General features: G+C 57.9%; 2 protein-coding genes across 2 annotated transcripts; both read left to right on the top strand.

Moving 5' to 3' along the window:
* Positions 1–3,483: 3,483 nt before the first annotated feature.
* On the top strand, positions 3,484–4,724 carry D7B24_008603 (uncharacterized protein; the record flags this gene model as incomplete). The annotated part of the gene is made up of 3 exons (XM_028642689.1): positions 3,484–3,653; positions 3,709–4,093; positions 4,545–4,724. 3 exons carry the CDS (start codon positions 3,484–3,486, stop codon positions 4,722–4,724), a joined length of 735 nt encoding a protein of 244 aa, XP_028493537.1.
* A 4,707-nt stretch (positions 4,725–9,431) lies between these two features.
* D7B24_008602 (uncharacterized protein) lies at positions 9,432–12,065 on the top strand (the record flags this gene model as incomplete). Its single annotated transcript, XM_028642688.1, has 1 exon — positions 9,432–12,065. One exon carries the CDS (start codon positions 9,432–9,434, stop codon positions 12,063–12,065), a length of 2,634 nt encoding a protein of 877 aa, XP_028493536.1.
* Positions 12,066–12,178: the final 113 nt, after the last annotated feature.

Genomic DNA, 12,178 nt, shown 5'->3' with positions numbered 1-12,178 from the left:
TCTTCTCATCGGGTCATGAATACAAAAACAATTCACGGATTCAGCGGCCACCACCAGTTGGTTCCATACGCTTCCCACAAACTGCCTGACTGACGTTATGTAATTCCAATGTCTGCTCTACGTGTGACGAAACCCGGCTGTTCACGGTGATATCTCGTACACAATGTCAACTACCATGCCAACATCACGATCATCACGCCGCAGGGCACAGCCGTGCTTCGGGTCGCCGCTCATGCTCGCCATAGATTGCCTCTCACCCGCAGAGAAAGAAGTCTGGAGTCGCCCAAGCGTCTGCGACGGCGTATGGCGTATGGCTCCTCGGTCACACTGACATCATTCACCGATTCAAGCTGGCTGGACGCAACCTGCAGCGCATCGTCGTTGCGCGGCCGCAAGTCATGTTGCATATGGCCAGGGTCGTATTATGGTCTTACCACAAAGAAAAGGTGCAAATGAAGGAACCCAGCCTCGCCGTGCCGCCACAACCTGCAACACAACCAACGCAGACCAGACCAGACCAGACCAGACCAGCCTGCTGAAGATATTCATATCCCTGGACACACACTCCTGCGTGGCTGGCCGACCTCTGCCTTCTCGCAGTCACGTCCCCGTCCGTGCGCGTGGTATCACCAAGGATAAAACTCTAAGGCCTGATATGACGCTCTGCTAATGACTGACAGAAAGGCGAGAAGTCAATCTCTGTCTCGCGGACGGCCCGGCGGCAAGAGGAGAAACAAACAAAAGGAGAAGGCAGCATCGGCTCGCGGGATGGTACCTCAGCACGGTCGGGGTCGCGTCCGCTTCCAGGTTTGGTGCTGACCGTGAATCGGGCTGCAGAGGGGTGCTATTCCCACTTCGAGGTCGGGCGGTGGGGAGGAGCTTAAGAGCTCTGGTAACGTCCAAGGATTCGGGAGCTCGGTTTCAACCTTTTGGGGCGTCATACCAGTGGATGGGACGGACAAAAGGGACAATGGATGCCAACCACCCACGCACCCAGCCAAGCAGAGTTCCGAGTTGCGTGTGCTCTCTCTCTCTCGACCGGTGTGGCTGACTGACCCAGCGCGCACAGAAAGCTACTTTTCTTTCCCGCCTTACCCTGCCTGCAGCAATTGGGGAGGCTCAAACGCGGAGCCCAAGTGGTCCGGCCCCCGACGGCCGTGTAACGATGCTTGACACGACGAGAAGATGGGCTGGCGAACGGTGTCGTCACAGTACCACCGCCACGTCACGCCATGCCATGGTGTAGACCATACGGCACACACGCGCGCGGCGAACTTCGGACGGCTGCGGCCACACGAGCACGAGGCTATGAGCGCCGCCAAGAGTCAAACGTCGGCATTTACTGGGTGCCGCGCCACGATTTCTCGAGTAAGGAGAGACCTGCTCTGCTCAGATGCCCCGTGCTGGGTCGGCTCTTCATCTCTTCATCTCTCTCACTCATATCAGCTTCCCTTACTCATCTCCTGATATATGCCATCGGGGACCAGGGAGTGATCGAGGCGCGGCCGGGGAACGGTCGTCCCACGTCCCGGCACGGCATAGAAGGCCGGCAGAGCTTCGAGCCTGCCTCTCTAGCTCTCTCCACCTAGCCTTCGAGCTTCCCAGGCCCTGCTGCACCCACCGCTGTCCAAGCTTCCTCGACCAGCGACAGGCACCAGGCACGAAGAACCAGTCCGAGCGAAATGGAACTGAATCTCCCCAATGGGCCCTTAATGGGGATGGGCTCCCCCCCGTTCGCTCCCTTCCCAAGTGAGGTAAGGGCGTCAGAAGCTAAAACGAGGCGGTGCGGTGGGAGGCCAAGATGCCGAGCGAGCGAGCGGTTTTCCCTAGTGACGGATAAGGCGTTTGACGTTGTTGGATCGGAAGCCGAAGGGGGGTGATCTAGTAGTGAGGGGGATGGGCAGGGGGTGTAGACGAAGGCAGACGAAGGGGGGTCTCTTTCACTGGGGGTGGGAGGATAGAGGGCCCCTCATCATCATCTTTGTTGCACCCCCTTTGCCCTGGATGCTCTGCCAAGATGCGAGCGAGGTGCGATAGTTATGGATCCGTCAGGAAAGTCCAGGAGCTAGCCACCGCCCAAGGACCTGCCTCAGGAACCCCTGCGTCCCTCCCTCCTGCTAACTCGCAATGGATGGGCTCCCCATATCCATTTTCCCCCGACGCCAAACTGCCTGCCTACCCAGGTACTGTACCATGTCCACCGGCGCCCACCTTGGTGCGCTCCTGCCGACAAACAGCCGTCCGTTCGGTTTCTTAGGGTGCCTAGATGGGGCGCGACGCGTCGGCCGACAGCGGGCCCTTACGTTATGGACCCCCCTCCATGCTCGGGGTTTCCCCTTGTGTTTATTTTTATGTGCTCACAACAGGACACCCATCTATCACAATGATGCCATCTGCACAATCCGCTACCGGGATCATCGTGGCCTGTGTGGCCCAGAAAGGCTGTTGCAAGGCCGAGTCTCCCGCTCACAAATGCAGGCACATACGGCAGACAACCACATTGGCGGTGCCAGGCACCAGGACACTCTGGAGAAACTCAAAGTGGTCCTCTCGCTGACTCGTCAATTCGCCAGCGAAGCCAGACCCCGTTTCTCGACTCAGCCACAAGTCGTCGTGGGTTTACGTGGCTATTCCGGCAGTGCTCGAGAGGAGAACCCAAATACGAGCAAAGGAGGGGAAAAAAAAACACCAGTCTCCATCACAGCGAGAAGCCCACCACCACCCCATTTGGAGAACCACTTCGTCTACCGTAGCAGAGGCCCCCATCCTCGATCTCATCGGCAGACGTTGGCGGACTGACTGGCAGGTGCGCTGTCAGGCATTACATGTGTGATTGTCTCCCTCACCAAGACAGACCCTGAATCCCTACACGGCATCCTGTCGGCCTTTTTTTTTTTTTTTTTTGGAAGTCAGTGAACCCCCGAGCGAGCCCGCCCAGTACGCACTTGCCTTAGCACCCCGACGTCTGTCCACTGCGGGCCCTTGCTGGTCCCGCGACGGCGGTTTCGCTTTGTTCCAGTACCACATTGAGAGATCGACCATCCGCCCTTGCTCTGCCCCGTCCTTCTGCCCTACCTGCCCTTCCTGTCCTGATTGCGCCTCGAGAGTCTACGTGGTAAAGGACTCGCCCGGGGGGAGAAGACCAACTTGGGCAAGATGGGCAAGACCTCGCGCCGTTTATGGCGTGTCCAGTCGGTGTGCGCGCTCACCACGTTTCACCAACTCTATATGTATATTCGAGGTTGTATTGCGTCCGACGATCTTTCTTCAATAGGCTTGGCGGGAGACGGTAGCAGGGGGAACTCGGGCAACGTAATCTGGCAGCCCGCCCTGGCAGCTCTGGCAGTTCTGGCAGCTAGCTCTGTCTCTGCAGCCTGCCGTCCTAGAACGTCAAGCTGCCGACGTCTAGGCTCGGCTTCACGCGCCAACAGCGTGGCTCGTCACACCGACTGCTCACCAATTGCCTTTTGATTGAGACATCGAATGGCACATGCACTTCCTTATCATGGACCGCGTCGAGGGGCTACGACTTCTGCCTCGTACGGTGGCCGGTCCAGGAAGGGATACCTGGACATCCCTAGCCTGGAACTCACGTCACTGTTCCTTCATACCCTGTGCTTCCCTGTGAGGTCGAAGACATGCTTGCCATGTGCGTATGTGCCGTGCCTGTGAAATAGGGCGAAGAACTATACACTGAATGGTTGCCAGGCTGATTGGGTCGCACGAGAAATCTCTACCTTCGAGACGCACACCCGTGCCTGACCTAGGTACCTACCACGGATACACAGCTTCGTGCCCTCGATTCGATCCACACACACACGAAGAGAGGAGCAGCTGCAGCTCCGGAAACCGGGTCGTCTGGCTGCGATGCGATGGTGCCGCCACCAAGAAAAAACTCCAACGATGGCCGTCTTCAAAGGCCAAGGGCCCGCTGAGGAGGGGCACGCAGATGCTTGGAGGTGAGCCGCTCAAGGGTAGCCAAGGCAAGATGAGGCGAGGTACCACGAAGCGACAATCGGCAAGCAACCAGGACGCTCACCACCATTGCGAGGAAGCCCCGCACGCGCATATGCTCAGAAACTCCAGCTCTGCAGTGCGTGGTGCAGCTTGCAGCAGAGGAACAGGAAGCCGCTCTCGAAAAATATTGCATGGCTGCAGGTCCCCATGCTGCATCGCCCCAGGGCATGCTGTGCCCTTGACAGATGTTTGCACCCTCCCGCCTCCTCATGCAAAACAAACTTTCTTCAGTGACCTCGTCCTTGTGTTGGTCGAAGTAGTCAATCGATGATCGCCGCATGTGAGACTCCAAAGCGGTGTCAGGTTCGGTTCGGTTCAAAGAACGTCGACACAATAGCGCGGGCTTCTCCCCGAGATCACGTTCCATGGAACAGTGTCGAGCTGGTACCATGCAAGCGGCCACGTTCCGAACGTCAAACATGGCGTAGACGGAACAACATCGACACGAAGGTATGAAAAAAGGACGCATTTCGACGCACAACTGTCCCGCCGTGATGGGACGCTCCGCTATGCTGTGGGGTGGGCAGCACAAGGCCGCTCGACTCAACGCGGGGGCTCGACGTGAGATGTGCGACTGGTCAACCGTCTGTGCGTACTGTTGGGGCTTGATGCAGACTCGTGGACCGACTGACAACCCACCCGAGGCATTTGCCCTCTCGAATACTGCAGGTAGAAGACCCCGGATATGCAACAGCAAGCTTGCCTAGTGTCACACTTTTCTGACGGACAGCTTCAGCCTAACAGTCCAGACGCTTGGAGGTCCGAACGGGGCAAGAGGACTGGGAACCAACCACACGTGGAATTGCCAGGGCCATTGTCCAATCGAGACTCACATCCCAACCTGACATGCCAGCCAAGCAATCTGTTACCTTCCCAGCCTTTCGGCCTTTCGGCCTTTCGGGCTGTCTTGCCAGAGGAGGCAGGACGAGGCTGGCAACGCCATTCAACTCCATTATCACACTTCCACTATCATCCCGCGATTCTTGATTCTCCACCGCAATCATCATGCGTGGGCATCGCAGATATCGCCAGTGGGGTGTTGAGGTCGAGAGGGCTGCATATGCCATATTAGCAATAGGCGGCCAGAGTTGCACCAACACGACTTTTCTGGCCCTCGAATAATGTGTCTTCTGCTCGTCTGCAGATGACGCACATATGGAGTCTGGACCTTTGCTAGACCCTCCACCGGACGCAAAGGCTTGTCGGCAGGCGTGCCGTAAGAGGAACACACACGCAAGCACGCAGCTGGCAAAGCTGACGAAGGAGGAAATACATAGGCAGGTACACTGGCGGTCCTCCCCTGGACCATACTGGTAGCGAGGCCAGGCCCTGGGCCAACTTCCAGGGTCTGTCTGGTCGAGGGCAGCCGGAATGTGGCGCCGTCGACCTTGTTGGACCAGGAAGGAAACCCCCTGCTGCTTGAAAACTGGGGATAGAATCCCCCAGCGGAGAAGGCCAGGTCAGGGTAAGGTGCTAAGCCGCGTCGATCATGATCTGTCACAATCGGCATCGCTCTGGCTCAGGTGCGGTATGGCGGTTTGCAACGAGGATACAGTAGAGAGGTTTCGCCTCGAGCACAGGGTTTTTGGAAGCAGCGGCGGTCTCACATGGGTTGCCCGAGGCTGGCAAGATTGGAGGAGATGGCTTTCGGACAGCCGAGGGGGACACACACAGCCGCGGCTGGAGGGATCTGACTCCTCCGAGATGCAACTGTGCGGGACGGTATGCAACGCACGCCGGGTTGCTGCTGGGCCTCTGAGCCATGTCGGCTGGCTAGACTTTGTTGGCTGCGAAGAGAAGGGCAACAAGTCAGCGTCCAGTCCTCGTGTGATACTTTCGGTGGATGGGTGGATAGATCAAGGACAGTCCATACATGTCAGCCAGTCAGCCTCAGGGCCACACCGCGAGGCAAGGTGGTAACCGGCATCCCTGACGTCTGCAAGCAAGCTGGTGTCTGGGGGAGCAATGTCGGAGGTGGACCAGGTGAGAGAGATTGGGATAGATGGGCGTAACCCAAGATTGTACAGTAGTGTGATTGACGGCTGCGCCATGGAATTACGATGGACAAGGCGATTCCGAAGACGTACGCAACATCCTTATTTGGCCGCAACCCCACAAGGCCCCACGGGCACAGCGACATAGGTGAGGGAGGTTGGTGGCAACCCGGGGCTCGGCTGTGATGTGTGACGATTGTTGACGGGCAAGCCAAGGGTCGAAGTGTTGTTGACTGCAGGTACAGATGGACCCCGAGAGCTTCGAGCCGAGCGAACGAGAGGGTGGCTGACGGTGGCCAGTCAGACGATGACAAGGGCGTGTGGTGCTCACTGTCGAGAACGGCCTGGGTTGCGAATGGCTGCGTTAGCTGCGAGCCTAGCACCTGATGAAGCATTGGGAGCAAGATGTTCGGAGCCAACTCAGTTGAGTCTGAGCAGAGCGAACGCCTCTTCACAAGCGTGGGAAACAAGACCAAAAGAAAAATCACGTCGGAGCAGGCCGCGAATCGAGGCTTCAGCTGTCACTCATCCTCGTCAAGGCGACCACCCAACATTGGGTCTTGTTGACCGGTCAGTCCAGGGAAGTTGCAGTGGAGCTACCATCACTTGCAGCAACTGCGGGCCGGGCACCTCGAGTGCTTCTTGCCCATCCTGGAGTACCTTTGTGTGTCCAACCATAACGCGTCACCGCCCTCCATCTTATTGTTCCATCACGCCGCGGGAAGCTGCAGCCCTCCAGTCCTGCACCTGCTTATGCTCGCTCATGCTCATGCTCATGCTCATGCTCATCCTCTTGCCTTTTTTTGCCTCTCCCCGTTGGACTCTTGCCTTTTGAACCTCTACATGTGCGATCTTGCCAGGGAGGGGGTGCTCCTGCCGGATTGCGCAGAGTGCAGCCGAGCAAGACGAAGGAAGAGTTCATCTCAGAGCAGCAGGACGAAAGGACGCGGTACCTTGCATTGTGGTTCCAGTGCCTTCCATCTATCCATGTGTCCAACTTCGCGGCACTTGGTCCTCGATGGCATCGTGGTTCAACCCTCCCTCGTCCACTTCACCCACCTGCCCATCGTCCACCCACACACCCACCCACACCACCATCATCACCATCAGTACCACCATCGCCACATGCCATTCCGTTCTGACATGCGCTCCTGGCCTGCCAGCCCGCGTCTGGATCCCAGCGGCTTGTCACGCTCATTATCCTCAGAGATTAGGCGACCTGGTATTGCATTTCCCAGGCCGTCTCGAGCTCGTCTTGGCTTCCATTCGCCATTTTCCCGATGCAGTCCATCATCAGCCGCGCCCAGATCGGCCCAGCTCTGCACAGCGCATCCTCCCTGGCCCCAGGCGCTGCGTTTGACGGATCTTGCTCCCACTCCCATGGATGGCCCGCTCAATCGGCTCGAGCTTCACATGTCGCATGCTTCATGAGCGCCGTGGGACATATGATGGTGGCCATTGGAACGCCTAGTCCTCTTTCTTGCTGCTTCTCGCCTGGGCTCGCTTCGCAGTTGCAGCATGATGACGGCTGCCGCTTTGCTCCGTCTCCAGATCACGAGCCGGCACGCCTGCATAAAGGTGGTGCTGTGCTATGGACACGCGCGCATTGCGTTCGAAATTGTTGCTGATTTACTCTGCCACTTCGCTTCGCACCGTGCATCCTTCCCCAGACTCGGCGTCCACGCCATTCTCTTTGCGTCGACGACCCATACGGACACGCGACATGGAAAACTGCCCGTCGCAAATTAACCACCTCTGCTCTGACGGGATAGGACAGAAGACGTGTAAATGACAACCACGCGGCGACAGACTTTCTCGTCATGCCGGCCCAGCATCCCCCGGAATCCGCACCCGGAATCTCCTCCTCAACCGCCAACCAGACTCGATTCGTCGCTAGCCAAAGCCAACCACACACGCGGTGCCCCAGCGCCGTCAGCCTGGCCCGCTCCGCCCCGCCTCCTCTGTCCCTCACGCAAACCCCCCATCCGTACCTCAGATGGGTGTCAAGTCTTGCGCCGCCACCGGGGTGCTGCGACACTGTCCAGCGCAGAAAACGAGACCAGAGCATGCCGCTCCTTGCACACAATACCCACTAACTCACGTCGGCGCCGAACCACGCTACCTAGCCTTCCCACTGATCACAGCATGTGGCTTCCCGCCGAATCGTCTACTGCGAGCGTTGCGGTACGAGAACCCCATACGGCGAGTCGAGTCCGCTGACAACCAGCTCTGTCATTCTGTGCATGCACATGCATCAGGCGACCTTGATTCATAAACTCGTTTCCATGCACCTACGCTACTCTCACAAGCAGGTAAAGCCTGGCGGCATGGCGCGCGATGCCCTGCTCATGCTCATGCTCGTCCAGTGTGCAGAATGCATCCACAAGGTGCGCATTACACACGACGTACCGCCAACAGAAGACCAACACCAGCACCGTTGCTCCAACGTGCCGTGCCCCTCCACCCCTCTCCCTCCACCCCCGTTGACGCTCGCTGGAGTCGCGTCTCGACTCGTCTTGCATCCGGTCAGGCTCCTGTCGCGACACCAGTGCCCAGCAAAGACCCGAAAAGAGCGCGGCCGGGATGCCAGGGGTTGTATTTTGCTGCGCAGCGCATATTGCACCCTTTTTTGTTGGGTCTTCTACTGGGAGGGTTAATTACGGATCCCCCATCCACGCCGCGCAGCAACTCGCAGCATGCTGGCAGGGTTCTAGGTTGCACCGGGCAGGGGGCCGTCATTACCAGCATCACATCCTTCCCCTGCCCGCCCCATGCCCGTCCGTCGTCCCCTTGTAGGAGGGGAGGAAGGAGGTTGAGGAGACTAGACCCAGGGATCCAGAGCCCAGAGACGCTGCCCAGCTATCATCAACAAAGTCTCACGTACCCCCCCCCCGATTCGCTTCCCCTGTTCCCGTTCCATCATGCTCTGCTCTGCTCTGCTTGCCTCACCTAGCCTCGTTTCTGCTTGTTTTGCTTGTCTGCTATTGCATGCCGAATACACGCTCGACTTTGAGCACACGAATTCAGCAGTCTGCTGTATAAGGAAGACTTGTGTCGCTTTGCTGTCAACAATTGCTTTCCCGCCCAGCTGTCAGTCACCCACGTCCATCTGCAGCGCCCAGACAGTTTTACGCACAAACATTTGGCGTGCACGTCCACAACCACACCCCCGCGAACCCGCAAAAAAGGTCATATCAACACCAAGAAAAGTTCCGAAAGTACAACAGCAGATCTGGACTTCTTTTTTCGATTTCTGAGCGAGCCTGGAGAGGTCAAGCCAGCACCGACGCGGTGTTGCGCTGGAGTGCAGTCTTGACGTTGGTTCCCACCGTGGCTCTAAGACCACCATCCTGGCGTAGCACGGGGGTCTGAGACAGGAACGCTGAAGAATAGAGAAAAAGGAAGCATTCGACGGCCATCATGTGGGCATCCGCACCATTACCCATCTACTCCACCACCCATAACTTCAAAAAGGCAGCTCGGCGGGCTACCATTGATAACGACAGCTCGAAGCAGGATGTCTCCTCATCAACGTCCCGCCCGAGCACCCGGTCCCGTCCTGACCCCCAAAGCTCCAAGGACATCGTGTTTGAGCCAGCTGTAGACGGCCCGCCTTCGCCCGAACGAATCCGTGCTTTCAGTAAACACGTCAAGAGGGTCTCGGCTCTGGAATCAACCTCTTCAGTTGCAGCTCGTCCTCACGCCACGGATCGCCCCTCGTGGGAAAACACGCTTGAGCACATCACCTTGTCCAGGCGATCCTCCGGCCGGTCAACTTCGAGCAGCATGCCATCACGCGATCGACCAGAGAGTGTTCAATTGTTCGGAAAGACCATCTTCAACCGAAAAGTCAGGATGAGGGCAGAGAGCAATGCCAATAGTTCTTCCGGGAGCTCACTCTATTCGACGGATCAACCTCTGGATAGCAACCCCATACCCCCGCCGAAAGAGCAGCTTATCCCCGGTCTGTTTGGGCGGCGCAAGATTCCGAAGACGGACCCTACTTCCGTAGACCGTCCGGCCTCTAGCAGTGGTAACAAGAAACTGCTCATCTCTGGTCCCTACAACTTTCAGCACGTCACTCACACGCGGCGAGAACACTTGCCTCAAGCACAACGTGAAAGTCGCGCGGACTTCTCGGCTCCTCGTCCACCAAGACCGCCCCCAGCTGCTCCCCTGCTGGGCATGGAAGGCGACAGTCTTCATTTCTCCAACTTTTCCTCTGAGGCTCTGGCCATACGCGAAGATGGTGCCCCGGTCGATCTACCCACTCAAATATCACCGCGACGCCTACCGCCGCAGCAGTCCCCACCACTTCAACGACAGGCGCCAGGCATGGTCTCACCACGCCGTCTTATTAAGCGTACGCGCTCACAGGAGCAGATGCACAGTGCCGCATCGCGCTCGGCGGCGCCTCCCCGGCCTCCCAGGGCTCCCGAAGACGTTATCCCGCCTATCCCGCCTCCTCGTATCTCTAGCAGGACGTCGACCCGGTACGACGCGACCGATTCCTTGATCGCTGGCTCGTGGGACCGACCAGTCACCGGCGGTGGGTTCCGTCAGCCGAAGCCTTTCCCTCTGCCTGCTGAGAGTGATACGCTTCCCACAACAGCCGGCGAACTCCTTGCTGCGCGATCCGCAGAGGTCGAATCGCCGTCAAGCCCAATTTTCCCACACGCAATCACGACGCCTGATGATGCTGCGTGGCCCCTGACGACTTCGAGCACCACTTTCGCGTATGAGACTGCTCTGGCTGATGTTCCGGAGGAGGATGAGCAGCACGTATCATCACGGCGATCGCGTCTCAGCTTGGCAAGCAACAACTCCTCCCTGCGCGGAAGTCATTCGGTTCCAATGCTGCGCCTGTCGGCACAGCTTCAAGCAGCACAACTCCAGTCCAAAAATCCTCATCGGCCCATGAGTGGTGCTTCCGACACGCTGGGACGATTCGACGTGATTGCTGCTCAGCGCGCTCTGAAGGCAGCATTACATGAGACGAGCGAGGTTGAAATCTTGCCTCGTGAAAGCTGGGAAGATGACATTGACTATTGCTACGAACACGAGGCTGAAGCTGACTTTGAGTACGCTTGGGATCGGCCATCTCTTGACGGTGATAGGGATGAGGAGGTACATTCTGTGGATCTGGACGCGACAGCGACGACGGCTTCCTACAGCTTCTGCGTTGACGAGGATATCGAGGGTATTCAGCCATTGTCTGTTGGGCTTCAACCTGTGCCGGCCCGGCACTTTGACATTCCGGCCCTCAGTCCTGTTAGTCAAGCGTCGACAGCCACCGGCCACGAGGCCATCACGCCGACAGTTCCGTTGATGCCAACAACGTCCAACTTCTCGCATCCACGAATCGAAAGTACATGCCGCAGTCCTACTCATCTGCATGTGCGGACTGCATCCCGTGCATCTAGCTTCAAAGAATCCCATGGTTTCAACCTCTCGCCATCCCTCCTTATCCCAGGCGATTTCCAGCAGCAGATGGTCATGGCAGAGTCTCGTGTCGACGGGTATTCTGATGAGATGCTCTCTTCTGGGGCAGTTCGTTTCTCTTACGGCACGGATGCCCCTGTGGCGTTGAGCACCTCCGGCCTGTACATTCATGATCGCACCAGCACGTCGACGACTGGCTCGAATTCGACTGGGCATACCACATCTAGCGACGAGCGCCACATCTCAGCAGACTCCAACTTGACTGCCTTGACTCGTTATACCAGTGGCACCGCCTTCGAGGCGTGGAATCCCAAGGCTTTAGATACCGTCGATCCTGCTGCCCTGGAATACGACGAAGTCCCACCTCTGTCGTCACCAAAGAGCCCGAAGAGCCCATGGTCAGATGGTGGCGATGTCATGTCCCGCTCCATGGGGGATATACGGGACGAGGAGAGGCGTATCGCAGCCAGTGCAGGGCGTGACAGTGTGCAGTCCACCAGAAACAAAGAAACATACAGACATAGGCGTCAGAGGGCACATACCACGAGTTTGAGCACCCCGGCTGGCGGCTATGCTCTTTTCCCGCCTGCTTACGCTGGCAACCGGATCTGATGGTGGAGCATCAACTTGTACTTGGCAAGGATATTCAACCCCTACTGTGGCCACCTCGTACCCCCGGCACCGTTTCTTCAAGTATGGGACTCGCTGAGTCGTGGGATTCGCAA

The sequence above is a fragment of the Verticillium nonalfalfae genome (assembly GCF_003724135.2).
Source record: "Verticillium nonalfalfae strain VnAa140/NRRL 66861 chromosome Unknown scaffold_79, whole genome shotgun sequence".
In the NCBI taxonomy this organism is placed as follows: domain Eukaryota; kingdom Fungi; phylum Ascomycota; class Sordariomycetes; order Glomerellales; family Plectosphaerellaceae; genus Verticillium; species Verticillium nonalfalfae.
This window is presented reverse-complemented; position numbering and strand designations above follow the sequence as displayed.